The sequence below is a fragment of the Hypomesus nipponensis genome, chromosome 2 (assembly GCF_054491055.1).
Source record: "Hypomesus nipponensis isolate SF chromosome 2, ASM5449105v1, whole genome shotgun sequence".
Lineage (NCBI taxonomy): Eukaryota > Metazoa > Chordata > Actinopteri > Osmeriformes > Osmeridae > Hypomesus > Hypomesus nipponensis.
Window position 1 is genome coordinate 15,153,561 of NC_140362.1, and position 25,844 is coordinate 15,179,404.

At 51.8% G+C, this 25,844-nt stretch overlaps 1 protein-coding gene across 4 annotated transcripts in view; it reads left to right on the forward strand.

Moving 5' to 3' along the window:
* Positions 1-25,844, forward strand: part of vps13b (vacuolar protein sorting 13 homolog B) — a 226,534-nt gene that overhangs the window by 191,597 nt on the left and 9,093 nt on the right. For all 4 annotated transcript variants that reach the window (XM_084708357.1, XM_084708365.1, XM_084708349.1 and 1 more), the window contains 11 exons: positions 6,670-6,825; positions 9,389-9,655; positions 11,342-11,425; positions 12,097-12,272; positions 14,180-14,350; positions 16,179-16,389; positions 16,918-17,106; positions 17,246-17,392; positions 18,277-18,551; positions 19,057-19,184; positions 19,342-19,535. In XM_084708357.1, the coding sequence (XP_084564483.1) occupies positions 6,670-6,825; positions 9,389-9,655; positions 11,342-11,425; positions 12,097-12,272; positions 14,180-14,350; positions 16,179-16,389; positions 16,918-17,106; positions 17,246-17,392; positions 18,277-18,551; positions 19,057-19,184; positions 19,342-19,535 (1,998 nt within the window). The remainder of the gene's footprint in view (positions 1-6,669; positions 6,826-9,388; positions 9,656-11,341; positions 11,426-12,096; positions 12,273-14,179; positions 14,351-16,178; positions 16,390-16,917; positions 17,107-17,245; positions 17,393-18,276; positions 18,552-19,056; positions 19,185-19,341; positions 19,536-25,844) is intronic.

A 25,844-nucleotide genomic window follows, 5' to 3' on the forward strand; every position in this document is an offset into this window, starting at 1 on the left:
CACATCATCCGGGGTTAGCGCTGGGAGGGGGGGGGGGGGCTGCTGGGGTGTGTGCGTGGAGTCAGGGGGGAGTCTGGGGGGGGGGGGGGGGTGGAGTAGAACATGGGGAGGTAGGGTGGAGCAAGGGGAGGTTGGGTGAGGAAGGGGTGTATGGGGGGGGGTGGGGGGGGTCAGGGTTGAGACAGTGAGGAGGCAGAGGGAGTTGGTAGGGGGGGGGAGCGGGGGAGGGGTGAGGCTGGAGGAAGCAGGGGCCGAGGTAGGAAAAGCGTGTGGTCAGGATGGTGGCGTCTCTGGCAGGCCTGGGCCGGATCCAGGCTGATGGAGCCTCTGTGGTGACTGTGGTGGAGAAGCAGCAACCAGCCGAGCACTCTGGGAGCCACACTGTGCATGCCTACAAGGCACGTTCACCCTCCAAACAGGAATACATTGTCATATGGTGGAACGGTAGGCATGTGGGGCTACCCCACACCCCTAAACACACACACCCTCGCCCTCGGTTAATATGCAGGAGAGCTGGGTCTCTCTGCTGGGTCTCCCTGCATCTAGTCAGCGGTTGTAAAACAGGCAGCCAAACGGTGTTCTGTAGGCCAGAGGACAAGGAAGTGATGTCAGAAAGTACACAATATAGATAACGGGCCCCGGGTTAAACGACTAATATTGAATCAGTACTGTAGCTTAGTCTCCTAGCAACATGACAACAAACTCAGCGAGTGAGTTAGGGGTTAGTCCGTTGGGACGACTGTCAGAGCCCTCCTGGCGGTGATGACATCACAGACGCACGGAGTGTCTGGTGTGTACAGCAGCCAGACATAGTCTGGATTCCTCCTCCCTGTCTTCTGTGCGGTTTCGAAACAGTATATCTCTCCTGAAATAGTGTGTGTGCGCGTGTGTGTGTGTGCGTGTACCTGCCCCTGGCTCCGTCAGGACTGATTTAAGAGCAGCTCCCCACTCACACGGTCTCAAGCCCTGGATGAAGTGAGGATAGATGGACGTCTCTCTCCGGAGCCGTGCGTCTCTCCTCCAGCACCCTGACTCATCCCAGCCTAGAGCCAGGAGCCTCGACCCCCCCCCCCCAGGCCCCAGGCCCTCTTCCCCCTTTCTCTTATCTCTCCCTCTCTCAACCGTCTCTCCGCTCTCCTCCTGCCCCCCCCCCCCCCCCATGTTCTCCTCTCATCACTCCATAGTTAAATCCTACTTATCCCTAGAAACGGACTCGAATGAGTGTGTTATTAAACTCACTTTGACAGGCAAGAGGCCCCGAGTTTGATTCGGTCTTGTGTATATCTTGTGTATACCTTGTGTATATCTATATCATTCCCTCTGCTGGACGCTCCATCCCAGATGAGGCCTCGGAGGCCGGCTCCGCAGGATGATTGTCATTATTCTGCTGATGAAGGGGATCTGGTGCTTTCCCCGTGTTTGTTTTTGCATGTAAATTCCTGGGACTTGACAATGTGTGAGCAGTTAGAGAAACATGCTTTTATCTGCCTCCTCTACTGCTGTTCTCCTCTAACCGCTCGTCATCTCCTTATTTTCCTCTCCTCCACTCCTCCCCCTCCTTCCCCCAGCCCTCCTCTCCATCTTGTGAAACATGGCTTTATGATTCCCTGTTCCCTGGAGTCGTGTTGTTAAGTGAAGCACAGTTTCCCAATCAACGTTAGGTTACATGACATGTTTCCAACTTGACAACTCAAAATAGAGTATTTCCAATGTTCTTGTCCCTCCACTCCCAGTATCCAGGTAATTTTGGCTCCGGTGTTCACCACCTTTGCTCCAGTAAAGCCAGACCCTGTGGGAGATTTCTCATGTACAGTTCCTTACAGTATCCTGTGTTCCTGTCCAGCCTGGCCAGTAGCGAGACAAGGCCTCGTTTGTTACCTCGTAAACAGTCCCACGGCCAAAGCAGCTCTATATTTCAGTCTATATTTCTGGACCCTTCCTTTTTCTCACCATTATATTTCTGTTAACAGGCCTTGTTTTACTGGCCGGCCCACCAAGCACCCCCCTCCACCCCCCCCCCCAGCCCCCACTACACCCCCCCCCCCCCTGCCCCCTAGCCCAGCTCCCAGTAAATACTTCAGCACCTTGCGCTAAAGCCCCGGCCAGTTCATTAAGCTCCTTTATTAATGGAATGTTGTAGTCAGGGGTTTATGTGCACGCTCTGCTACGTGCACGCCCAGCCATGTGCGCACCCGGCTACCGAACGTGCAGCGCCTTCACAGACCGACTGAACCGGCTTCATCCTCGTCCAAAAACCGACAGATGTTTCGCTATAATGAGAGCTTCGCCGAAATGCTTTTCACGCATAGGTAAAGCTCAACAACAACAACAACAACAATGACACAAATCAGACCAGAATGGTGGTCTCAGCTCAGGGCGTCCTGGCACGGCGGGAACGCCGTGTCCCTATGAGACACGGCCTGTTGTTTTCCTGGAGCCCCTGTGGCTTCGCCCAGGCTAACCAGTCCTCTGTGCAGCTTAGTCGCGTTGCGTTGCCAGGCCAACAGCGGGGGACACGGTGTACGTGTGTGTGAGGGCTGTGCTGAGGGAGACAGCCCCTGGATGGGCCGACGCTCCATAGAGAGGACGCAGGGATGGAACCCGATGTATCTAACGAGCCGAACCCACTGACAGACTGACACCAGACGTGCGGTCGTGGGGGGGGGAGGAGGGGCGAGAGGGGAGACAGTCTACTGGTGTCTCTGTCTGGGGGTCTGGGGAGGACTTGGTTGAGGGGTTTGGAAGGGGGAGGTGTGAGGGGGTGGAGGTACTTGGGGGTGCAATTGAGACTGGGTTGCGGTTTTGGGGGGGAGACCACTTCCTCTCCCACCCCCCCCCACCCCCCACCCAACCACCCCCCATGTGGTTTTTGTCTCCATCATTCAGACAGATAGAGCTCATGTTGTCACCTCACGAGACAGACAGGAGACAGACAGACAGACAGGACGCAGGAAGCCATTGAAACAGACAGGCGGGCAGGGAGAGAGACGGTCAGACAGACAGCTGTCTGTTTGTTAGCTACAATGTCCAGAGTGTGGTAGCGTCGGGCAGGAAGGGGTGGGTGAGACAATGATGGAATGATGTTTGTCGACCATGAACTGGCTTTGCCGTCAACCACCACTCCATCCACACAATGACTCCTCTCTCCCTCCCTACCTTCCTCTAGCCATGCTGACCGCTGCTCGACGTTCTGTTTGAAGCTGCGTTTCCCTGCTCGCCGTGTGAGCAAAGGGGAGACGAGGAACACAACAGACAGCTGGATACGACTCTGTCTCTAATACCCCCTCCTGTTAGACTGCTAACCATTACAGCTCTCTCTCTCTCTCTCTCTCTCTCTCTCTCTCTCTCTCTCTCTCTCTCTCTCTCCGTCAGTGTCTCTCCGTTTTCTGTCTTTCTCTATTGTTCTGTCTGTCTCTCTGTCTCTCTCCTCCCACCCCTCCCTCCCTGCACCACTAAGCTGGGAGGACAAACATCTCCGTGTCCTTTGTTGTCTGTATGCGCAGACCTGCTTCTCATTAGCTAGGTGGCCAACCCGCTCCCTGGTCTTCAGCCACCAGACATCCAGACGGGCAGGGCTCTTTATGCTTCCTGCCCCAGTTCAGGCCCTCTGGGCTGGGGCCGCAGTGCTCCGGGCGCCTGGGCCTTTCATGCTTCCAATTTGGCCCTTGCAGTCTGGTTCTGGAGAACCGGGTCCTCTGAGGATCCGGTAAATGTTTCTGATCCGGTAATCGTGACACCAACCACGGCCGTGGACGAGCGCTTTGTTTGTGTTTTGTGCACCCTAAGCACAATCTTGAGACGAGGGCAGATGAGGGATACAGGCAGCTCAGGCTGCTTCTGACTGCTTCTGACTGTCTGTCTTTCCCGTCTGACTGTTAGTTTGTCTGCACGTTAGTTCGTTTGTCTGCACGTTAGTCTGTTAGTCTGACTGTTAGTTATTCTGTCTGTTAGTCTGCCTGTTAGTCTGCCTGTTAGTCTGCCTGTTAGTCTGCCTGTTAATCTGCCTGTTAGTCTGCCTGTTAATCTGCCTGTTAGTTTGTCTGTTAGTTTGTCTGTTAGTTTGTTAGTCTGCCTTTTAATCTGTCTGTTAGTCTGCCTGGCTGCATGCATGTCACTTTTATTTATTCATGTGTCAAGTGGCCTTAGACAACCCATTCCTTATGGGATCATTTTTAAGTTTTTTGTTTTCATTTTTTAAGTCTTCTGTTCAAACATATTCCTCATCTCCCTCTGAGTTATTAAAGGAGACATTCTTAAGACGGCGTGTCGTTATTCCTCCCTGTTTACCAGGAAGCCGAAAGCCAAGTCATTGTTTACGATATGGCTGGCATGCGGCGATGTTTTGTTGGAAAATATTATTTGTCGTGTTCTCATGGAGAGCGATGACGCAACGCGAGGTCTTCAGACGTGACGTGTGATTGGTCAGGGGCTTCCGCTGGGCAGCGGACTAACAGCAGATCAATTACAGTCAGGGTGGAGCACGCGCCGTCTCAATGTGTCACCTCAAGGTGTTTGGCTTCTCTCCGGACCTCCATGGCAACAAACACATCTGTGGAGCCGGACGATCTCCAAAACAGGAAGTGAGTCCGGTGATGACGCCCACGATGATCGTCAGAGACGCCGTGATGCAATTGAGATGAGGGCATGTTATCATTTAGCCCTGACACACACACACTACTTTGTGGTTCAGTACGCAAACACTTGCAAGACGAATCATTTTCACGCGTCAGATCAGTGATGTCTTAGATATTTTACCACAGTGTTCTTGGGAGGGTTTTACTGAGTCCAGTCTGACATTCAACCCAGTCGCCAAACTCTGGACTGTCTTTAGTCAGACTGCTTTCAGAGGTCCGACAAGGGTGAACAGGTCACTGTAATTATCTAAGAGGTGTGTGCGTGTGTGTGCGTGTATGACACAAGACAGCATAGTCAAACCTTGCTGTTATCATTACTCTCAAATAATCTCCTGTCAGATTGTAATTATTAAGAGGTGTGTGCGTGTGTTTGTGTGTTTCTGAAAGCAGACGGAATAGTCAAACCTTACTGTTATCATTAGACTCTAATAGAATCTCCAGTCAGAATGATTTCTACCAGTTGGTTTTTCTTGGTTCATAGTTGAGCTCTGGAGCTGCTGTCACCAAGCCAGACCAACAGTAATCACTCTCATCCAAGGGCTGTGTGGAGACAGAGAGATGGGAAGAAGCTTCCAGTGTGTTCCGGAAGTTTCTCTCGTGCCTCAGGGAGTGTTGGGGGACGACCAGACATTTAGAAGTTCTCCATGTTCTGGAGAGGAAATCTGAGTGTAGTTCTTGGAGGTTAACAGATTTACAGAAATGAGGACGTTGGCTGGGCTCCCTTGTTTCAGGGTTCTTTCCTGACAGGGGCAGGTTGAACCTTTCAACCCCCCCAACCCCCTCCACCCCTCTCTCTTGCCTCCCTTCCTACATCCCTCTCCAGCCTCCCTCCACTGGCAGCACATTCCCCCCCCCCCTCCCTACCTCCCTCCCCCCTCCTTTGTGTCCAGTCCAGCGGTGTCACCGCTCCTCACGCCCCTGGGCTTGACGCTCAAACACCCGCCCTCCGTTTGAAGTCTGGGAGGGAAACCGTGTTATGACTTCTCCTCTGAGGTCAAGTTTAGCCAAAGACTGGGTAACGTGGACCAGGAGAGGTGAGGGGGGGTGGGGGGGGGGAGATGTTGAAATAACACGCCAGGCTCCGCAGATGGGCCTAAGGTGCTGAGACCCAGCCTTCAGCCATGTTTACACCTCTCGGCCACTTCCCCGTGAGTAATTCCACATAGAGATCTGAGAAATTATGTCATTTCCACTCAGCCAAGCCCGTCGCGAAGGGCTATCTTCAAATGATTGGATTCAGGCTTTGATTAAGCGTGTTATTGTAACGGAACCTGTCTTCAAAGGGGAGGTGGGGGTCTGGAGAGGGGAGAACCAGAAGAGGCTGTCCAAGGTCCTCATCACCTTTGACCCCGGGGGGTAATTTGTTTTTCTTGGGCAGATTGGTTAAATGTCGAGCACGTTGTGGGAACGACCCAAGTGTAAATCTCAAAGTGAAAAAAAACACCCCCTCCCAAAAAAACGCTGCTCAGTGTTTCAACCTGGGTCTACAGGGAGGTGCCCCCCCCTCTCTCTTTCTTGTCAGTGGTAGTGTCCCCTGTGTGTTGCGGCATGTTGGCAGCAAAGCCTCCAGTCGCAGAGTGCTCTCAGGTGGAGGGTCATCAAGCGTGTCATGGGGGGGGGGGGGGTTGGGGAGGTGTGGGGGGGTGAGGTGAGGTGGGGGGATTGGGGGGGGGGGGGGGGGGGCTGGTTCAAGCCCAGCAGGCAGTCGCAGCCACATGCTGCTTAGTGAACGTCCTCATTAGCTGCTTCTCACCAGACTGTTTACGGTGTGTGTCGTGGGCCCCTCAGATCATCGGTGGCCCTGGGCCCTCAGAACATTAACGTTCTTCCAACCAGCACAGAGGACACCCCCCCTTCCCCCCCCTCCCGCTCGTCCCCTAACAGCCATAAACAAAAGAGCCGTTTTGTTTACCTGACATTCACACTGGCATAAATAAGGCCAGGATAACTCATCTATTTCCCGTCTTTCTCTGTCCCTATGTGTGTGTATATGTGTGTGTGTGTGTGCGCGTGTGTGTGTGTGTGTGTCCTGCAGCTGCTCCACATCTGTATGGAGGGCTGGGGGAACTGGCGCTGGTCGGAGCCTTTCAGCGTGGACAACGCCGGGACCCTCCTGAGGACCATCCACTACAAGGGCCGCACCGCCTCCCTCATCATCAAGGTGCTGCAGCTCAGCGGGGTCCTGAAGCAGGTACCTACCGCCAAGGGGGGGCAGCAGGCCTGGGTGGGGGGGCCACAGGGCAGCAGGCCTGGGTGGGGGGGGCAGAGGGCAGCAGGCTGGGGGGGGGGAGGTCAGAGGGCAGCAGGCCTGGGTGGGGGGGGCAGAGGGCAGCAGGCTGGGGGGGGGGGGGTCAGAGGGCAGCAGGCCTGGGTGGGGGGGCCACAGGGCAGCAGGCCTGGGTGGGTGGGGGGGGTCAGAGGGCAGCAGGCCCTGGTAATCGAAAGACGACAAATAAGGACGCACATTCTCATCAGAGGCCCCCTTTTCCACACGACAGTCAGACTCTGGTTTATATTACAAGATGTTCGCCGGCACAAACGCGAGCTCACCCTCCAGCCATCCGAGCGCGTCTTCCAGGAGCAACTGAAAACAGCAGTGTTTCCTCGGCCCCCCCGCCGTCCAATCGGCTTCCAACAGAACAGCGTGCCGCTACGACAACAGCGTTTCCAGTGAACGAGGCAATTGAACACACAGTGTTTGAGTTTCGAGTCAAAAACACGCGAGGGCATTTGATTCACTCCCCCCCCCCCCCCCCCCCGCCGCCCCCCAAAAAATGGAGATCCCACATCCCAATGATGTGGGGACACTTTGTTATGTAAACATTGTCAAGTGTCACACATGTCTCCGCCGGCGCCCCCAGCCATAACAGACGGACCCACATGCCTATCTGGTCGGCCCGCCATCTTGATCTCATTGGCTCTGATGATAGGGTAAGAGTGTTGGTCACATCCAATCCATAACTAGCAGCCTCAGACTGTGACAGAGGGCCACAGCACCAAACGATGTGTGTGTGTGTGTGTGAGTGTGTGTGAGAGAGAGAGTGTGTGTGTGTGTGTGTGTGTGAGAGAGAGTGTGATTGTATGTGTGTGTGTGTGTGTGTGGGAGAGGGAGAGGGAGAGGGAGAGGGAGAGGGAGAGGGAGAGGGAGAGGGAGGGGGAGGGGGAGAGTGTGTGTGTGTGTGTGTGCATGAGCGGTCCTCATCTTGTTTTGTTTTGAGGCTTTCTCCCTGTCACACTACTGTATGGTTGTGTATTTATGATATCCCCTCATGTCAGTTCCCTCCCTGCTCACAAAGGCCCTCGTGCTAAAACCCATGTGGATGGGAGCATCTTCTAACATGATATGTTCAAGTGTGTGCGTGTGTGTGTCTACGATAGGAGGAACCAGACAGGATCAAAATGATTGGAGGAGATCATAGCCATAGACATATGTGGAGATTCCTTTACAATGAATGCATGCATGCAGAGCTGTGTTCCTGTACTGTGTGTGTGTGTGTGTGTGTCCAGACTGCTGAATGTGTCAGCGCTAGCTGATGACGTGAGTGAGGGCCAGTGAGAGCTATAAAGCGATGATTGATGAACAGGAGAAGCTCCTCTCATTAGGGGCCAGGCTGAGCTCCCCATGCTCATTATCACCACCACTAGCCTCATACACACACACACACACACAGGGTGGTGGAAACAATCAATTCTGAGCTCAATTAGATGTGTCAGCTCCAGATGAGTACTCCCTTATGGACTGTGTGTTTGTAAGAGTGTGTGTGGTTAAGAGTGTGTGTGTGTGTGTGTGAGTGTGTGTGTTGAGAGGATGAAAAGCCATCTGACTGCCAGAGTACTGGTCTTTGTCTGGGATCTGGAGTGACGGTTAGTGACCCCACTAAACCGACAGGCTGAGAGAAGACAGTCAGACAGGCTTTCCCTCTCTCTCCCTCTAACCTCTCTCTCTCTCCCTCCTCTGTCCTCTCTCTCCCTCTAACCTCTCTCTCTCTCCCTCCTCTGTCCTCTCTCTCCCTCTAACCTCTCTCTCTCTCCCTCCTCTGTCCTCTCTCTCCCTCTAACCTCTCTCTCTCTCCCTCCTCTGTCCTCTCTCTCCCTCTAACCTCTCTCTCTCTCCCTCCTCTGTCCTCTCTCTCCCCCCTCTAACCTCTCTCTCTCTCCCTCCTCTGTCCTCTCTCTCCCTCTAACCTCTCTCTCTCTCCCTCCTCTGTCCTCTCTCTCCCTCTAACCTCTCTCTCTCTCCCTCCTCTGTCCTCTCTCTCCCTCTAACCTCTCTCTCTCTCCCTCCTCTGTCCTCTCTCTCCCCCCCTCTAACCTCTCTCTCTCTCCCTCCTCTGTCCTCTCTCTCCCTCTAACCTCTCTCTCTCTCCCTCCTCTGTCCTCTCCCCCCTCTAACCTCTCTCTCTCTCCCTCCTCTGTCCTCTCTCTCCCCCCCTCTAACCTCTCTCTCTCTCCCTCCTCTGTCCTCTCTCTCCCCCCCTCTAACCTCTCTCTCTCTCCCTCTACTGTCCTCTCTCTCCCCCCTCTAACCTCTCTCTTTCTCTCTCCCCCCTCTAACCTCTCTCTTTCTCTCTCCCTCCTCTGTCCTCTCTCTACCCCCTCTAACCTCTCTCTATCCTCTCCCTCTCTCCCACCTCTTTCTCTCTCTCCCTCCCTCTCACCTCTGTTTCTCCCTCGCCCTCACCTCTCTCTTTCTCTCTCTCACTCCCTCTCACCTCTTTCTCTCCCTCCCTCGCACCTCTCTCTCTCCCCCCCAGATCATAATCTGTGGGCGCCAGGTGATGTGCAGCTACCTGAGCCAGGACATGGAGCTGCGCGTGGTGCAGCACTACGTGGGCGCCGACGGCCAGACGGTGGTGCGGGAGCACCAGGCCTGCCTGCAGGGCGGCGCCAAGCTGCCCTCCTACGTCCTGGAGGACGCCGAGATGACCGAGCTGTGCGTGCGCGCCCGCGGCGACGAGGACTGGTCCCAGGACGTCCGCCTGGAGAGGAAGGAGAGGGGCGGAGCCAGTGCCGTGGTTCAGGTGTTTATTCGCTTTCTTGGACAATGTGGTGCACTTGGTTTGTGTCAGCGGGCGGCAGGACGATGGGCCGGCCTGGTGTGTAGGCCCGGTAGGATTTGACCCAGGTCCCGTCATACTTGTATGTCAAATGTATAGGACAGGCCTCTGGAAGTGCTTTTCAATGTTTCAGTGTTAGCTTGGGTAACACGGAGTTCCGACGGCAGGCATGCAAGGACTGTTAGATCAAGGACACCTAAAGGCAGTATCTCATGGCCTACAGCAGAGCCCTCCTCTTTCCTAGAGTCTATGTTTGGACCAGGCGGGACCACCAAGGGAGTCTGTCCCGCTCTCCTGGGTGGCCACAGTGGCATAGAGCCTGCCTTGGTGTTCCAGTCAACCAGAGATGGAGGGAGGGAGAGATGAAGTGAGAGAGAGAGACAGAGAGAGGGGAGAGAGATGAAGATTTCTCCTTCAGATAGGCCTTCAAAGGCTTCCCAGGGCTGCTGAGAGGCAGCACCACACAGTTTAGACACTTTCATAACAACACTGGCCATGGACAGGAAACACTCTGATCTGGGGGGCAGAGACGAGCTTTGAAGCTAGCTTCCATAGCTGGAGAACCTCCAGGTCCCCTCTCTCTCTCTCTCTCTCTCTCTCTCTCTCTCTCTCTCTCTCTCTCTCTCTCTCTCTCTCTCTCTCTCTATCTCTCTATCTCTCTATCTCTCTATCTCTCTCTCTATCTCTCTCTCTATCTCTCTCTCTATCTCTCTCTATCTCTCTCTATCTCTCTCTCTCTCTATGTCCTGTTTCATGTGGCGGCGGTTTATCCGACTGCTTCTGTGCTTCTGTTGGAATATCTTAACATGTTCCATTATCTGCTGCTATCTAATCACCCAGGAGAGGAGGAGACCAGCTGGGATGGAATGAGAGAGCGTTTATGGGAGCTTAATGGATAATGTTCTTTCTTTCGTTCTTTCTCTTAAAAGAAATAAATGAGAGAGAAATAGCAACAAGAGACAGAGAGAGAGAGAGACAGACAGAGAGAAAGAGAGAGAGAGAGAGAGAGAGAGCAGCGTGCCAGTGTTTTCTCCTTCATCCCAGAGAAACCCAGGCCAGTGTCAGAACTCCGTGTTCATTGGCCCTCTCTCTTCTGTCCCCTGTAAATGAGTTCCCTGATTGGTCGTAAATCCCCAGCCTTAACGAGGGCCTGGGGTCCGGGTGAACAACGCCAGTCCAATATGAAGAGCTTTTACCATTCAAAGGGCACATATTCAGATATTAAATCGTGTCAGATCCGAGTGGGTTTAACAGGCCATTATCCAGTGTTAACAGTTAAACAGCCATCCGACTAAGCTTTTGCTGGTGTGAGAGCGCGGGGTCCTAGGGGAGAGCTGAGGACAGCCAAAAGAACAAGAGTCAAGTACAAAACATGATCGGGTGTTTCTGATCCGGGCCTGTAAACGTCACTTACTGGGGTTCTGGGGCTTTGCACTCTAAGGCCTGAAGAACACACACGTAAACAAAAGAGTCCGACCTCAGATGACCTCGCTGAACCCCTGCCTCGAGCTCAGCCGAGTGACAGACGTCTGGCTGTCTGTTATGCTGGATGCGTAGCCATGGAGTTATGATTGATATTTAATATGACTATTATTCTCTTTTTTTTTTTACCGGATAGCTGTGGTTAGTTGATGTGCCGTCTCTGTGCAGGTGCCTTGCTCCAGTGGGTCTCTGCTCTATGTCTGGTGCACCCTCATCACCATGGAACGCGACACACACATGCAACAGAGGCTGGTGAGTCCCAGGACATGCGCCCTCGCCCACGCCGTGCAGCGGCACACACCGTCTCACCGTGCTTTGAGCCTGCCTCAGAGGTTGTGGTGGGAGAGTTTCCGAGACATACACCAGACCCTCTCGCCAGTAACTCGATCCATTCCCCATGCCACACAGAGGGACTACCCGGGAGTTATACAGAATCGTCTCACACCTCAACCTATAACAACCCCCAGTGCACTTTCCGTGTGAACACCATTCAAACACAGCGCTGGGTTTGTTGTTGTGAAAACAATCCGGTTTGTGAATGTCCCAATTTAGTCCCAGTTGCACCACATCCCTCCCAGAAGCTCACACCCACAGCCCAGTCCCCCCCAGGCGGGCCGAGGCCCAGTCCCCCCCAGGCGGGCCGAGGCCCAGTCCCCCCCAGGCGGGCCGAGGCCCAGTCCCCCCCAGGCGGGCCGAGGCCCAGTCCCCCCCAGGCGGGCTGAGGCACGCGGCAGCACCCTGGCTCTCAGACGGCCGGGCGAGAGGATCATTATCATCATTTTCCACCCCATTATCTCCTTATCGTTTCATTATCTGGAACCACAGAGGCTCCAGGCAAAGGCAGCGTGCTGACACTCTGGGCTGGAGTTGAGTAATGAGTTTGTTGCGTTGTTATGATGTGTGTGTGTGTGTGGCCCCCCCAGGTGGTGTTCAGCCCGTTGTTCATCATGAGGAGCCACCTGCCTGACCCAGTCATCCTCCATGTGGAGAAGAGAAGCCTGGGCCTGAGCGACACCCAGGTGATCGAGGGCCGGGGCCACGAGGAGCCCCTGCTCAACACTGAGGCCGACCTCACACACCACCTCACCTTCCAGGCCAGGTAGACTACACTACCCACAATACACCTCACACCCCACCTCACCTTCCAGGCCAGGTAGACTACACTACCCACAATACACCTCACACCCCACCTCACCTTCCAGGCCAGGTAGACTACACTACCCACAATACACCTCACACCCCACCTCACCTTCCAGGCCAGGTAGACTACACTACCCACAATACACCTCACACCCCACCTCACCTTCCAGGCCAGGTAGACTACACTACCCACAATACACCTCACACCCCACCTTCCAGGCCAGGTAGACTACACTACCCACAATACACCTCACACCCCACCTCACCTTCCAGGCCAGGTAGACTACACTACCCACAATACACCTCACACACAACCTCACCTTCCAGGCCAGGTAGACTACACTACCCACAATACACCTCACACCCCACCTCACCTTCCAGGCCAGATAGACTACACTACCGTCAACACATGACATCAGTTGAACTACAATGTCCATAACCCATGGTGAGGCTTCACATGACACAACAAGGCATTGGTGGAGAGCATCAGGATGACATCATCAGAGCGTGACTGTGCTGATGATGAGGTTTGACTCTTCCACAATGGCTTTTTAAGAGAAGACACTTACTTCACATTCCCTAACAGCACATTGGAATATCAGTTCTCCAACGTGGAGACATGAGCTTGTGGGATCCAGCTGGCTGAGGCTGGGACAGGCTGCTCATTGCAACATGTCAGGTTTGGGCGTAATTGCACCTAATTTAGATAAAGTTTAACACGCTACAGGCATTTGGCCCAAAGAGCGAGAGAGAGAGTGTGTGTGTGTGGTCCATAGCCCGTGAGCAGGTCATTAGCCTCATGCCAGTGTGAGTGCGACATGTGCCACTTCATTAAGGGCAGACCCTGCCATATATCACCCCCCACCCCCTCCATGCTATTTTGCTCTTGTCTCCTGTCACTCACAAACCTGATTACTCAAAAGCAGCAAATCCCAGTCTCCCAACGCTTTCTCTCCCCTCCCCTCCTCACCCTCCACTCTCCTACCTCCTCCTCTCCCCCATTGGTCCCCCAGCATTCACCCCTCACCCCTACTTCCATCAACCAGGTCTCTCATGTCCCATGATCTTCTGTTCATCCCCTCCTCCTGCCATTACACATTTTTGTGGCCCCAGATGTGGAGAGAGAGACGAGACTATGGTCCAACACAAGCAGCAGACAGACAGGTAGTCAGACAGACAGGCAGACCGACAGACAGGCAGACAGACAGGCGGGCAGACGGCCAAGAAGGGTGACAGAGACAGACAAGGCAAGCTGACCATAACTCTTATATCTTTATATCTGCTGACCACAGATGGGGCTGGAGAGCCAATTGGAGCTCCCTTGGGACCTGTAGCTAATGGAAAACTGCCTGTCTGATCTCCCCCAGTTCTTGGAACCAATGAAAATCTAACTGTCAACAACACGTCTTCCCACGTCTGCCCACAAACCTACTGTCTTTATATAGTACAAAATATTGTACAATAGGCTTTATCAATACCCTCTGGACCAGACAACCCTGGGGTGTGTGTGTGTGTGTGTGTGTGTGTTCGTGTGTTCGTGTGTCCAAAGAAAGAAATGCTAGTTGGACTAGTAGATGTCTGGAGTTTTTTTTTTAAGCCACATAATTGGCCAGTGTCTGGGGCAGAAGTAACCAATAGGATCATTTCCTATTTTGTCCTCCAGACTACAGCCAGCCAGTGGTCCATTCAGGGTGAGGGTTAGTACAGCTCACCCCAGTCAGGGTGGAGAGAGCAGGCAGTGCAGGCCTCAGGCTCTGGGTTGGAGAGTTGAGCAGGGTCGTTTGGATGCTCACTGGAATGAACTTCACAGGGCTGTGTAAATACTGTTCCTGACCCTGTGTGTGTGTGTGTGTGTGTGTGTTGCAGGGAGGAGGAGGATGCGTCCCATTGTGCTGTACCCATCTCCACCAGCCTGATCAGGCAGATGGTGAACAAGGCTGGAGAGGAGGAGCCTTCAGAGGACCTGCTGGCTGACTTCTACGGCCTGAAGACCCAACAGCAGGCCCCCTGGCCCTACGTCAGCAAGGACACAGACAGGTACAGCACCCACTCTCTGTCTGTCTGTCTGTCTGTCTGTCTGTCTGTCTGTGTGTCTGTCTGTCCGTGTGTTTGTCTGTGTGTGTGTGTGTGTGTGTGTGTGTGTCTGTCCGTGTGTGTGTGTTTTTGTGTAGTTTGGCAACACTGCTCCCTCTCCCAGTTCCCACAGTAAGATCAGCAGATGTTAGCTGATGAAGCTGCTTCCTCCCGAGATGAGATCTCAGCACCAGTGTCACAGACAGGAGATCTGGATGTCCCTGTGACACGGCTCTGGGACACACACATGGAGCACACGCTGAGTTGTGTGTGTGTGTGCGTTGGTGAACGCCTGTGTGTGCCAGCAAGCATAGACACACACACACACGCATCAGTCCAGAACACTGGGAAGAGAGCGTCTTTTCACACAGAACCTCTCAGGCACGGCTACAAAGAGCGGCGGGTGGAGGACTGCAGGCCACATGTCTGTGTGGGGGGCTGGTGTGGGGGGCTGGTGTGGGGGGCTGGTGTGGGGGGCTGGTGTGGGGGGGCTGGTGCGGGTCCCGGCCCTGGGCCCTGTGCTGGTTCTGGAGCCGGTCTGCTGTCACTGCAGGCCAGCTGGGGTGTTGAGTTACTCTGTCATTCATTATCTACTGCTGGGTTCCAGACGCTATAGCAGAGACCAAGGCCAACACGCGTGCACACACACACACGCGCACGCATATACACTGACATGCGCACGCACACACGTATACACACACACGCGCGTTTCAACTCGAGCATAAACACACAAACACAGGCATATAAACACATCACACACACACACTCCCTCTGGGAACACTGCCCTGTGTATGTGTGATGAGTTTATATGTGTGTGTTTGTGTGTGGGGCTGGAGCCCAGATATGTGCCAGCGTCTCTCAGAGAGAGGCACGTCGACCTCAGACCGTGAGCACCGATGCCTATCTGTAGACACGGTCGGAACTTGGACTGCAGCGAAAATCACCGTTTTAATGAGTTTATTTTCACTCGGTGCTGATAAGGTTTCCACAGTGTGTTGTTTTGACAGAGTCTCTCCAGTGCTAACCACCGCTGCTTGGCGGGCAGGGTGAGAGCGGTGGGTCCGGGGGGCACAGGAAGTTGACGTGGTAAATTTGTGTTTTTCTTCCTCCGTCGGCCCCCGTAATAGGGCAGAAACACCTCAGTGGTCGTTAAACAAACATGTTGTAGTGGGCCGGGGACGCTCGGGTGGGGAGGGGGGTGAGGAGGGGGTGTTGGAACGATGGGCTGCTGTCAGAATTCACACTTTACTGGAACCCGCTACTTTGGCAGCTATGACAGGAGCTGCTGCTGAGTGTGTGTGTGTGTGTGTGTGTGTGTGTGTGAGCAAGTTGAGGCACACATGGGCGCTTTCTTTGATGCTGTCGTGAACTCTAACCTGTAGTCTTAGAGCTCCGCCTCCTCGCCCTCTCCTCTCCTCATCTCAAGGACGTTAGAGGACTGTGTGTGTGTGTGTGTGTGTGTGTGTGTGCGTATACCCCCAGATGCCGTTCCAGTGTGTGCGCGTGTGTTTGTATCTGCACAAGTTGTTTGTGTCCACCCATGTGTTCGTTGGCACGTGTGACGTGCGCAACATCCGGTGTGGTGTCGCCATGTGTATTCAGTTTGTTTGTTTATGTCACAGTGCTGCTCTTCCTGTGTACCTGTTTATGTGAGGATACATGGTGTCTAGTGGCCAATGGTTCCTCCGTGTGTTTGTGGGTCCCATGGTCTGCTCTCCCCGTGCCACACGCAAAGGCATCCAAGAGCACTCCATCCTTCCGTCCCCTCATCTTCCTCTCCCCCTCCCCCCAGGTCTGGTGCTGGGGAGGCCGTGGCCCAGTGGGACAGCCCCATGCAGGTGAAGCTGTCAGCCTGGCGGCGGGGGTTGAACACCCTGCTGGTGGAGCTCCTCCCCTGGGCCCTGCTGGCCAACCACTCCCTGTGGGACCTGTGGCTGTTCGAGGGGGAGACCATCATCCTGCAGATCCCCGCCGGCAGGGTCATAGTGCCCCCCAACTTCAAGGTGAGTGTCGCCCCCCCCTCCGGTGTGGACGAGGGAAGGGGTTGTACTAAGACAACGCACACACACCGTTTGCACAGAAGGGTACAAAGGATATAGAGCCTCCCTAACACACATACGAGAGAGAGAGAGAGAGAGAGAGAGAGAGAGAGAGAGAGAGAGAGAGAGAGAGAGAGAGAGAGAGAGAGAGAGAGAGAGAGAGAGAGAGAGAGAGAGAGAGAGAGAGAGAGAGAGAGAGAGAGAGAGAGAGAGAGAGAGAGAGAGAGAGAGAGAGAGAGAGGGAGGGGGAGGGGGAGGGGGAGGGGAGGGGGAGGGGGAGGGGGAGGGGAGGGGAGGGGGAGGGGGAGGGGGAGAGGGAGAGGGAGAGGGAGAGGGAGAGAGAGGCTGCTGCAACATCGTGGTCAGTGGGGAGCAGGGCTGATGGAGCAGGTCAACATGTAGAGAGACAGCCCCCATTCGTAACCCCTCCACCTCTCTGGGTTGTGACCCCTTTCCCCCCCTCCGCCCCCCCTGTGTGTGTGTGTGTGTCAGGAGGCCTTCCAGATCGGGATCTACTGGGCCCAGACCAACACGGTCCACAAGTCGACGGCCCTGAAGCTGGTCCACGACCTCACCTCCCCCCGCTGGAAGGAAGGCCCCGCCCTGGAGGTGCTCCCTCTGGACGAGGAGGGCTACGTGGACGCCGATGTCCCCCTGGGGGGCGCGGCCGGGGGGCAGAAGGTCAGTGGGGAGTGTCTGGTTGTCTTCATCATATGATATATATATATATATCATGTAGATGGAGTATAAGGATCCTAAATTGAGATATGTTTGGGATCACCTTTCACTGCCGACTGGCCTGGTGTTTGTGTGTGCGCAGGTGTGTCAGTTCTGCGTGTCCTCGGGGGTCAGACATGGGGTCCAGATCCTGCAGATCGAGGACAGGACCGTCCTGGTCAACAACACCCCCTACACCGTCCACTACAGACCCCTGCTGTCTCACTCTGCTGTGGGAGGAGAGGACCAGGTGAGAGAGAGAGGGCGATGTCGAGAGAGAGATGGAAAGAGAGGATGGGGTACAGAGAGAGAGAGAGAGAGAGGATGGGGTAGAGAGAGAGAGAGAGAGCGAGATAGGAAGAGAACGAGAGATAGAACAATGAGCCGTTTTCCATCAGATCGTGTTTCTCCCTACGCCCCTACTCAGCGATTCCCACCATGTGGGCCACGAACACACACACACTCTCATACACACACACACATCACACAAAGAGACACTGCACACACACACACACACAGACACTTCGCACACACACTTCACAGGGACATTAGACAAACAGGCAGAATTGGAAGCAGGTTTCCCTCCTTTCATGCGCCCGGCGTCCCCAAAGAGCGCGGTGCTGATGTCATTTAACGAGCCCTCAGACCCCCCCCCTTACCAAGGATGGCAAGGTTTGCCAGTAATTATCTGCAAAGATCTGGGTGAAAAATAAAAGCCTGTGATGGGGCTCAACAATAACACAAACCACAGACGACGCCAGGAATTCCTTTCTAGTCGGGGCGTTCATCATGCTTAGTGTCTAATCCTACCAGCAGCGCCCACTATACAGCCCCAGCATGGGCTCCCTGCTACCAATTTAGCCCAGAGCTCGGAGGGAGAAAGACAAGAGTGCAAACTAAACTAACAGCGTTCTGTGGTGACCTTCTCCAGTCTGCCTGGTTTGGTTCCCTTCTCTGTTGTGCTCCGCTCTTTCCTGCTCCGCTCCGCTCTTCCTTTTGTCTTCTGTTGTTTTCTCCTGTTTTTTCCCCCCGCTTGGCTCTTCTTCTCCGATCTTCTCGTCTCTTTCTTCCTTTCTCAGATGTTTTTGTTTTGTTTTTTTTATATATTTTTTTTTCTCTCCCCTCGTCCTACAGGCCTGTGATATCCCAGAGACAGAAGTGTTCACCCTGGCCCCGGGTGAGGAGGGTGCACGGCCCAGCCCCTGCTCCGTGCCCTGCTGGGACCTGCTCCGCCCCAGCCACCAGGGGGAGCTAGGCTCCCCTCTCCCCCTCAGACACATCCTGTTCAGCTGCGTGCCCAGGGACGAGCCTGGAGCCTGGAGCCTCCCCGCCCCGATACGAGCCGACTTCCCCCGGCAGAGTGTCCCGGTCCCTGGGGACACGTGCGCAAGCGCTGGCCTGGCCACCAGGTGGGTGAAGTCCTCCGGACGGTTGCTCTCGGGACAGGAAATAGAGGCTCTGCTGGACACAGCCTGTTAACCACTGGCGCTCAAGCCAGGAGAAAGGCCCTCAACATTTCCACTGTCTCTCGCTGTTTTCTTTTTCTCTCATCCTCTCCCTCCGTCTCTCCTCTCATCCCTCGCTCCCTCTGTTCTGGGGTGGCCCAGGCCCAGTTCCACACAGATGACTGTTTGGACAGCTTTCCCAGTTCAGAAAACACAGAGTGCGAGGCTTCTCATAATTGGGCCCATGAGTGCTCAACTGATTTTACGACTCGGGCCTTTTTTCATAGATACAAGCTTGTGTTTAGTTACTTTACTGGCCAGCTGTGTTCTTACAGACTGTCCCCAGGCCTGGCTTCAATAAGGCCCGGGGACATGCCTCTGTGAGCGTGTTTGTGTGTGTGTTAGTGTGCGTCTCGTGCTTGCTATTTGCCGTTTGTACATGTGCGCGCGTGTGTGTGTGTGGTTCCAGGGCATTGGTGCTGACCCACCAGGAGCACCAGGGTGTGACCTACTTGACCCTGAGCGAAGACCCCTGTCCTCGTATGGTCATCCACAACACGTGTCCCATCCCCCTGCTGCTCAAGGAGAGCCTCAGAGGTAAGGCCAGACACACACACACACACACACACACACACAGTACATCTTTCTAGTAGTGAACTCAAGGAACTCTACTTTAACCCCATTCTGCCCATTCTGCCCCTCCTCTTCACTCCCCCCGTCATGCGCCCCCCCCCCCCCCCCCTCCCTGCCCCAGAGCCCCCCAGGACAGAGCTGTTCTGCAGGGCGCTGCCAGCCGGCTGCTCCGTGCACCACGAGCTCTACCAGCCGGCTGCCTGCTTCCCGGACTGTCGCGTCAGAGAAGCCCTGCCGCCGCTGCTGCTGCGCGCCACCACGCACGCTCACACCGACTGGACCGACCCCCTGGACATCAACTGCCCTGGGACGCAGGTACACACACACACACACACACACACACACACTACCCTCCCTCCACCACTAGAGAGCAGTGAGAAGACCCCTATCTTTCAGGGCTCGGGTTATAATCATGGAGGTGTAGCAGAGAGTCCACAGACAAAGCATGGTACCATCCACACCTTCCCCTACCCCCGACAAGGGAAGGGTCCTTCCCCTTTTGTCCTTATCTCCCAGAGTAGGAGCTTCAAATTCCTGACCCAGCATGGGGTCAGGAACAGAGACCACATGGTCTCACATTGTCAGAACAAAAGGAATTACTTGAAGGAACTTACTTGTGTGGACTTACAAACATTTTCTAAAGGACTACATGGCTCATGGACACTAATTCAAGGACAGTAGTCGATGTGTTAGAATGTGTTTGTCTCATTTACCTAGAACGTTGTTAATTGATGTTTGATTATAACTTCCCTTCAGGTATAGTTAAATCAGTCAATCTTGGTATCAAAATAATTGTATCATACTAACAAAACCAGTTATGAACGTTGTATTGTTATATTCTGAAGTTTGAGCATTCCATGGACATTTGAGATAATGGAACTCAAAACTATCAGCCACTTCACACCTCTGGGCAGGTCCCAGGACAACGCCCAGGTGGAAGTAACTGACCAATGAGAGAGGTCACCTTCACAGGGATGACCCCCTGTTCTTTGGGGTATTTAACCCCCAAACGTACAATCACCCCTGCTTGTTCGTAGGATAAACTTGTGGGTGAACGCGTCACTCTCTAACCTATTCCTCTTAACCTGCACCTTCACTGAGCGCCCGGAACTTTGACGAGAGATTCCGATTCTGTTCGTTGGACATAACGAACCATTTGACTCCGTTCTTCAAACCGACAAAAGTAACTGCGATTTGCAATATTTCTTACTTGTGACATATTGGCATGTTGTGATTGAATTGTTGATGTTTGATTGTATTCTACAAATGATTTGACTTAATCATCGTTAGGTCAGTTTCCATTGATCGTCCATTGTTACTGTAGAAGCCTCTTCCTATCTCTACCTCTTCTTCAACTTCTCCCCTCCACACGCGCTCTACGCAACCATTGTGTAGCGCGCTCTCATTAGAATTTAGGCCTACTGTACTGCTTTAGCCCAACTAACCCATAACTTGTCTGGTATGTGTTCACTATAATTACATTCTCTTAAATAAATCATTGTGTATAATACTCGCTTATCTCTCACGTTATATGATCTGCTCTACTTTCATAGAATTTACTACTTAAGATTAGACTGATTATTACGAGTGCTATTATTCGATACTATTAAACAAGGTTTCCTCTGTCCCTTTCACGAATCAGAGGTGGTGCCCCAAGAACTACTATACTTTATTAGAAATTAAGTATTACTAATCTTAAACGAGCAAACCACGCTACATACTGGAGCCCCGTGCGAGGCTTTGAAACAGATTGAAACGAGCGATTTATAACTGAGATTTTCCGTCTGAAACAGAACCCACCCTCCCACCCTTTTGGTTAAATAAACGTCCGTTGTATTTAACTATTCCCCAAATAGCTACAGTTTTAAACACTGTTTGAATACTGCGCTGTGTACTGACTACTGATTGAATTGGCTTTGTCGTGACAACTGAATGTTTGTGGTTGCTATCTAGCTTTGAGCTAGGATTGAGCGGAGGTACGCGCGTGCGCAGTGACACGGCGTCCCGTTTCATTTCATTTTGTAAATTTGAAGGCAGCGCTTCCAAGAGAAGGCATAAGAACCTTTTGACGGGTCGTAACCACTACTTATATTGGTACCATACACGCTTCTGAAGGTGTATCTTAGTAGTGTTTACTATTTTGGGTTAAGCGAATTAACCTTGCAACTGTTAAGTTGTTCCATGTCTCGTTAGGAAACAGACATGCGGTTTAGTCCTACAGGACTTTTATTTTGAAAAAGACTTAAGCGAATTCACTTTGAAACTGATAAATTGTTCCGAGAAACAAACATGCGGTTTAGTCCTAAAGGACTTTTATGTTGAAAGACACTTCGCAGTTCTCTACTAAGCTATAGGCTTCAATATTGTTAAGCAATTGGCCATTGATTAACATAGCTTTTTAAATAAAGCTTCACTTTGTTTTGCTTGTAATTCAACATTAATGTAAACACTCAACTTTCTAGAATCAATAAAGTAACAGTAAAATAATTATTGAGACAGTGGACGCTGCTTATTTAAGGACTTTTATTGTTTGCTAAACCGGAAATAGTTACGCTTCGTCAGCAAAACTTGTAATTTGATTTCATTCCGCGCACTTAAAAGTGGAAAGTTGTCAGAATATCGGCGCTGTTGACCATCCTGAACTGTAATTCTATTTACCCCTCATCAGTACCAACTTTAACACAGTCACTAAATAATAATTAAACGTAAAGTGTATTATTTTTAGTTTGCCCACTATATCTGCGAGCAGTCCAAAAGGACTTTTGTTTCGAAGTAGCCAAACAACGCAGCCTACTGCCACAAATTGTTACACAATTCTTAAATTGATAAACCTTAGCTTTCGGAAAAGCTTCACTGTTTTACATTCAATTCGACATTAATGTAAAGCCTTGCCCAATTTAAAGCTACATCAAAGATGCAGCAGCAATTTGGTTCATTATCTGTGATTTGATCTGCCAGTTAACCTTAATATTAATATGAATTTGAATATTAATTTCACTTTTGGATTGCTAATCTTTGAATATTAATTTCTGATTTTAATTAATATTATATATTTTTTTTATTATTATTAATATTTTTTAATTTTAATTTTTTTTTTTTACAAAAAAAAAAAAAAAAACACTACAAACTAAAGTGCCTAAGAACTTTACCACAATAGCATTGTGCTAATAACCTCAATTAGCCAAATACATCCTTAGTTAACTAATCATGTCTCACCTCACGGAAGCTGAGAAATTGATGGCCTACCTATCAGAGAAAGAAAACCCCAAATATGTGGAAACTCTGACCGGTCTACCGTTTGAGGAGATCGCCAGGAAAACCCTGGAAGTGGTTGCAGAAAATGTGGGTCAAACATTGAGCAAGTCCCAAACCATCAAATGCTTATCCAGCCTCGGTCTCAACTATGCTGCCCAACTCAGGTTATCAATTGCGGATGTCAAAACACAATGGGCACAAGCTCTTCGAGATCAAGAAGATGCTCTCAAAGCGACAGAAAGTGAACGACAGCGCCGAGAACAATTGGAACAAAAAGCAAGCGACCTGGCTGGAGAACTGGAGAGTGCTAACACACAGCTAACGGAACAGGAAACACAACTGATACAACAGGAAATAATCCTCAAAGAGGCCCTCAAAGCAAGAGAAACAGAACAAGATCGACGAGAACAAATAGAACAGGAAGCCAGCAGCCTAGCCGAAGAACTAGAAGACGCTAAGACTCAGCTAACGCAACAAGATAGCACCCTCAAAGATGCCCTCAAAGCGAAAGAAAAAGAAAAGGACAAACGAAAACGTCTGGAACAGGACAACAGAGGCCTAGTCGAAGAACTCGAAAAAGCTAAAGCACAGCTAACGCATCAGGTTTCAACCTTCAAAGATGCCCTCAAACTGACAGCTGAGGAACAGGAAACCAGCAACCTAGTCGAAAAACTGCAAAAAGTTAAAACAAAGCTAACTCAACGGAAAATAGCCCTCAAGGATGCCCTCAAGGCTGAAAAAAAGGAACGAGAACTACGAGAGACGCTGCAACGGGAAAGCGAGGAACTTGCTGAAGAACTAGAAAACCTGAAAGACGAAATGCAGGGGGTTCAGAAAAGCAAGGACGACACAGAATCACTACTGTCAAACACAGCTAGGGTATTGAATGAAACGAATGAAAGAATATCACAATACGAAGATTTAAAACAAGAGAACAACACTCTCCAAAAGAAGATCCAACGCCTGGACAATGATCTCAAATGTCTCACAGCGGCCCGTGAGACAATAAAGGACGAGTGGTATGAAACAAATAGGAAACTAATATCTACCACCCAAAAGCTAGATGCAGCGAATGCCAAAATCCATTCCACAGATGATATGAACACCGGCAGGAGACGGAGATTTGAAGATGCAGACCGGCTGAGCAGACGACGCGAGGACCAGGAATATGAGCATCAATTCCAACCTGAACAAGGCCTTGACAGCATAGCCCCAGACAGATGGGATGATGGTGAAGACTCACGCTCAACCCATCAGCAAAATCCAAGAAAGTGGCAAGAATCAAAACCGGCAGTATCCCTTGATCTGCTCTCGAAAGTAAGCAGGCACATTGAAAAGTTCGATCCAGAAAATCCCACTCAGAGCATTGAAATGTATCTGGACCAACTAAACTATAATCTGAAACGCCTGCCGACAGCTACAGACGCGGACAAGCTGTACCTACTGAAAAACACTTCTTCCAGCTCAATCAGAGCCCTGCTTGACAGGCAACCAGAAGGAGAACGCGACAGCTACGACATGGCTTGCCGTACCCTCAAAGCATGGCACTCAGAAACTAAAAGCTCTGGCTGCACTACCGCCATGCACACAAGACAAAAAACTAACGAAAACCCCAAAATATTCTATGAGAGGTTCCGGAAAGCTTTCTTTACAACAGAGAATCAACCCGGAGGAGAAGAAACTCCCATGTTCAAATCAATGTTTATAAACAACCTTTCCCAAGCCATACGACCCTTTATGATGACCTTCGCGGACCAGGAAACCATGACGGCTCTGCAAATAAGGGACATGGCATATAAATCCTGGGCGAACAACAACCGACCTCAGGAACCAAATGTCTATGTGGTGGAATCAAATTCACACCTACAACTAGAAGGAAGAGAACTCCAAAAACCCTACGAACACAGACCTGCCTACACGCAACACTCCTATAATGCACAAGACCACTCAACAACACCCGAACAATATCAAAGCAATTACAAAAGACAACCCAACAACAACTACGACAACAAACAACACCCCCATCAGGCACAAAACTATTCAAACAAACGCCAAGAGTACCAACAAAAACAAGATAAACGTGACAAGGACATGGAAATCATAAAGAAAACCCTAACTGCCTTAGTTAGGAACATGGAAAGCGCAAACCAGAAAGAAGAATCGAAATCGGCATGACTAGAAGGCCCCAACGCGAATAACACACCTCAAGTGCCCCTCATTGGATGGGAAAAAGGAAAGAGGACCCAAAAACAGCACAAACCCACAAGAAGACAACCTCCAGAAACAACACACAAACAAGCGCCACAGTTACACACATTTCTGGGTAAGCTCTCCAGAAAAGGAAGAGCTCACCGAAGCTATGTCCCCGTCACACTTGAAAATGAAGTACCCTGCGAAGGATTGCTGGACACGGGTGCAGAAATCTGCCTTATTGCACCCACCTTGGCCGCCCAGCTGAAAGGAATAGCCAGGTCAAACAGAAGATGGATTGCAAGTGAAAATAGTGAGTTCAACATCACAGGCTTCACCCAAAACAAAGCTCCAGTCACAGAAACACTCTACTTGAAGCTAACGTTAGGGGAAATGTCCCTAATCCACCCCGTACATGTTTCTCCGCTTGAGACCGAAAAACTGCTGATTGGACACGATCTACTCAACAGACTGGAACCCCTCATTGACTTCAAACGAAACCAGATGTGGACCAACGTCAAGAAGCCCTATCCACTGCCTCACCCTGAAGTCCACAACACAGTCTTCACAGTGGAAGGGGGGGGACATCCTACGTCTGACCCACATCTATCAGAAGAGGACCCGATCCATGGGTTAGATGGCCACTCCAGACCGCCCCAGAGCTACGCCACTCACCCATTGAGACAAAAGGTTCGAAGAGAATCAGCAAAACGCCATGACCGACGGGTACCAGCAGAAACCCACCTACGACGAGAAGCGTCACAGGTCCAAAAGAAGCCACATGATGCAAACTGGATGAGAGCGCAGAAAGTAGGAAGACCTACTATGGCCGATAAGCATCCCAGAAGAAGCACCCCAGCGGTGACAAGGTGGCACAAACCCCGGAAGAAACCACCGGACAACAAGCCATGCACAGAGCCCTGGCCTGGCTTTATACCAGCAACCTGACCCTGTCAAACTGCTGAGGAAACAAGTGCACAACAGGTGCCTTGCCCAAGTGCCTCAAAGTTCACAAAACTAACCTTCCCTTAAACCAAAACAATAGCCAAATACCGTCACAAGACAAATATGGCTCCACCAATTTACCAAAAATAAATAAATCGGTACCAGACACCCAACATGACTGACCACAATAATATGCTACAATGCCTCATGAGCAAACTACCCTGGCCCCTTACA